This window comes from Austrofundulus limnaeus, unplaced genomic scaffold, assembly GCF_001266775.1.
Source record: "Austrofundulus limnaeus strain Quisiro unplaced genomic scaffold, Austrofundulus_limnaeus-1.0 Scaffold31, whole genome shotgun sequence".
NCBI classification, from domain to species: domain Eukaryota; kingdom Metazoa; phylum Chordata; class Actinopteri; order Cyprinodontiformes; family Rivulidae; genus Austrofundulus; species Austrofundulus limnaeus.
The window spans coordinates 823,786-825,575 of NW_013952433.1; the positions used below are offsets into that span (position 1 = coordinate 823,786).

Consider the following 1,790-nt stretch of genomic DNA (forward strand, 5'->3'; position numbering starts at 1 on the left):
AGTGTGTTGTGGTAAAAAAAAAAGTTGTTTGTTTTGGGGTATGCTGCTGGATTCTGTACATGCAACTGTTGCAACTGCTCTTTGGGGTTGACCTTGTTGTTTTTTTCTCCCCTTTTGTCAGCTGCTTCTATCAGGTGGCAAGGGTTGACTGTTGGGATTCCATCCTTGAAAGGGTATAAATACAACCCACCACGAAGCAARCCCATTGTAGGAAACCACAGCTCCTGTTCACAGAAGCTCCAAACTGCCTCTCTCAAACAGAATAATGCATGTAGTGTGAAGGGGACTGGCTCCAGGGCTTCCCTTGTGCTCCCATGCAGAAAGGGCTCCCTAGGGAGCTTGATGCCAGCTGAGACAAGAAAAAAAACAAGGTAAGAGCCCAGCTGACACAGATGCATACAGGCTCAGCTGTTTGTCTCAGATGAGAGTTGAGCCCGTGAAGCAGACATAGATCTAGGAAATAAAGTAGACGGACAGATTCCAGCCTCCGAGGGAGAAAACGTAGTGAGAACACTAAAAGATGGATAGACAGGAGATTCTACGGTGTGCCTGCTATAGCTGTGAAGTGGTAAGGCTAAAATGGACATAATAGTTTCTGAGATTGTTTGACTGTCTTATTGTCAGAACTGGTGATAGAACCAAGCCTGTATGGGAGGAGATGAAATAAGGTCCATCAGAGCAGCATTAGGATTGATTTTACCTGTACTGTGTCATGAGTGTACTTGCCGGGTGAAATACAATTTCTGAATCGAYTAAAGCTGTCTTTTTTTATGCTTATTCAATATAATGGTTTTCTTGTTTTCTTTTCTGCTTCTGTTTGGTCAATGTGTTATGAAATAATTTAGCTATGTCTCTGATTTCTTCTCCTTACATTTTAAATGCCAGTTGCAGCCTCCCAGGGCTCCAATTCTCTCAGCCGCCAAGAAAARGACTAACATAAATGACTGACAGCCTTGCAGGGATAAGATTTTCTACTTAGAAAACTCAATGTGTCAAAAAAAAAAGAAATAAAAAGAGACATGGAGGCTGCAGGAATGATGAGTTTGAAGACCAGAGAAAGGAAAATTTGGGTGTTGTATTGATCTTCTTGTACTTGATTCATCCATTTTACACAAGATCTAAATGCCACTTATGGTATAATACAACCCTCTAGGTCAAGGCTTATTACCCTCTGTTCAATAAGATTTCAGAATGTATGATGGATAAATTCAATGGGAATCCAGCAGTGCTTTTAAATTGTGTGACTGGCTCAACACCGAGAACACACAAGTCCAAATCCTAATAGGAGATTTGAACCCTCAAGTCTTTTCTCTGTATCCATTTTTTTCCACAGGCAGCTGGAATTATTTTAAAGCTTTTGCAGTAGATCATATGAATCTCTCCCTCTCCTTTTCTCTCTCTCTCRAGGGTTTAGAATCTTATTTTCATCATGGCGGCAGAAAGCCCAGAGACAGATGGTCCCAGATCCTTCATGCCTGCTGAGCTTCACCATCCCCACTCTAAGTATTCTCAGTGGAAGTTTAAGCTGTTTAGGGTGAAGTCCATGGAGAAGGCACCTCTACCCAGTGAAACACAGCCTGAGATAGGAGCCTCATTAGGAATCTCACCTCCTACAGTTCCAAATATAGAGACGGATCATGATGCGGGTCCAGTGAGCGTTATGAAACTGTGCCTGGGGGGAAAAAGCAAAGAAAACGTGGATGGCCCTGGCAGAAGAGTGGATCTGAAGTTACAAGAAATGGACACTCATATGAACCATCTCAGGTGATTACTAATCTCATATATATATA

The 1,790-nt window shown here is 42.1% G+C and overlaps 1 protein-coding gene across 1 annotated transcript in view; it reads left to right on the forward strand.

Moving 5' to 3' along the window:
• The first annotated feature begins 286 nt into the window (after positions 1–286).
• The window catches only part of rag1 (recombination activating 1), a 6,957-nt gene continuing 5,453 nt past the window's right edge, over positions 287–1,790 (forward strand). The window contains exons 1-2 of the mRNA XM_014005535.1: positions 287–371; positions 1,408–1,764. Of these exons, the coding sequence (XP_013860989.1) occupies positions 1,430–1,764 (335 nt within the window). The 5' untranslated portion in view covers positions 287–371; positions 1,408–1,429. The remainder of the gene's footprint in view (positions 372–1,407; positions 1,765–1,790) is intronic.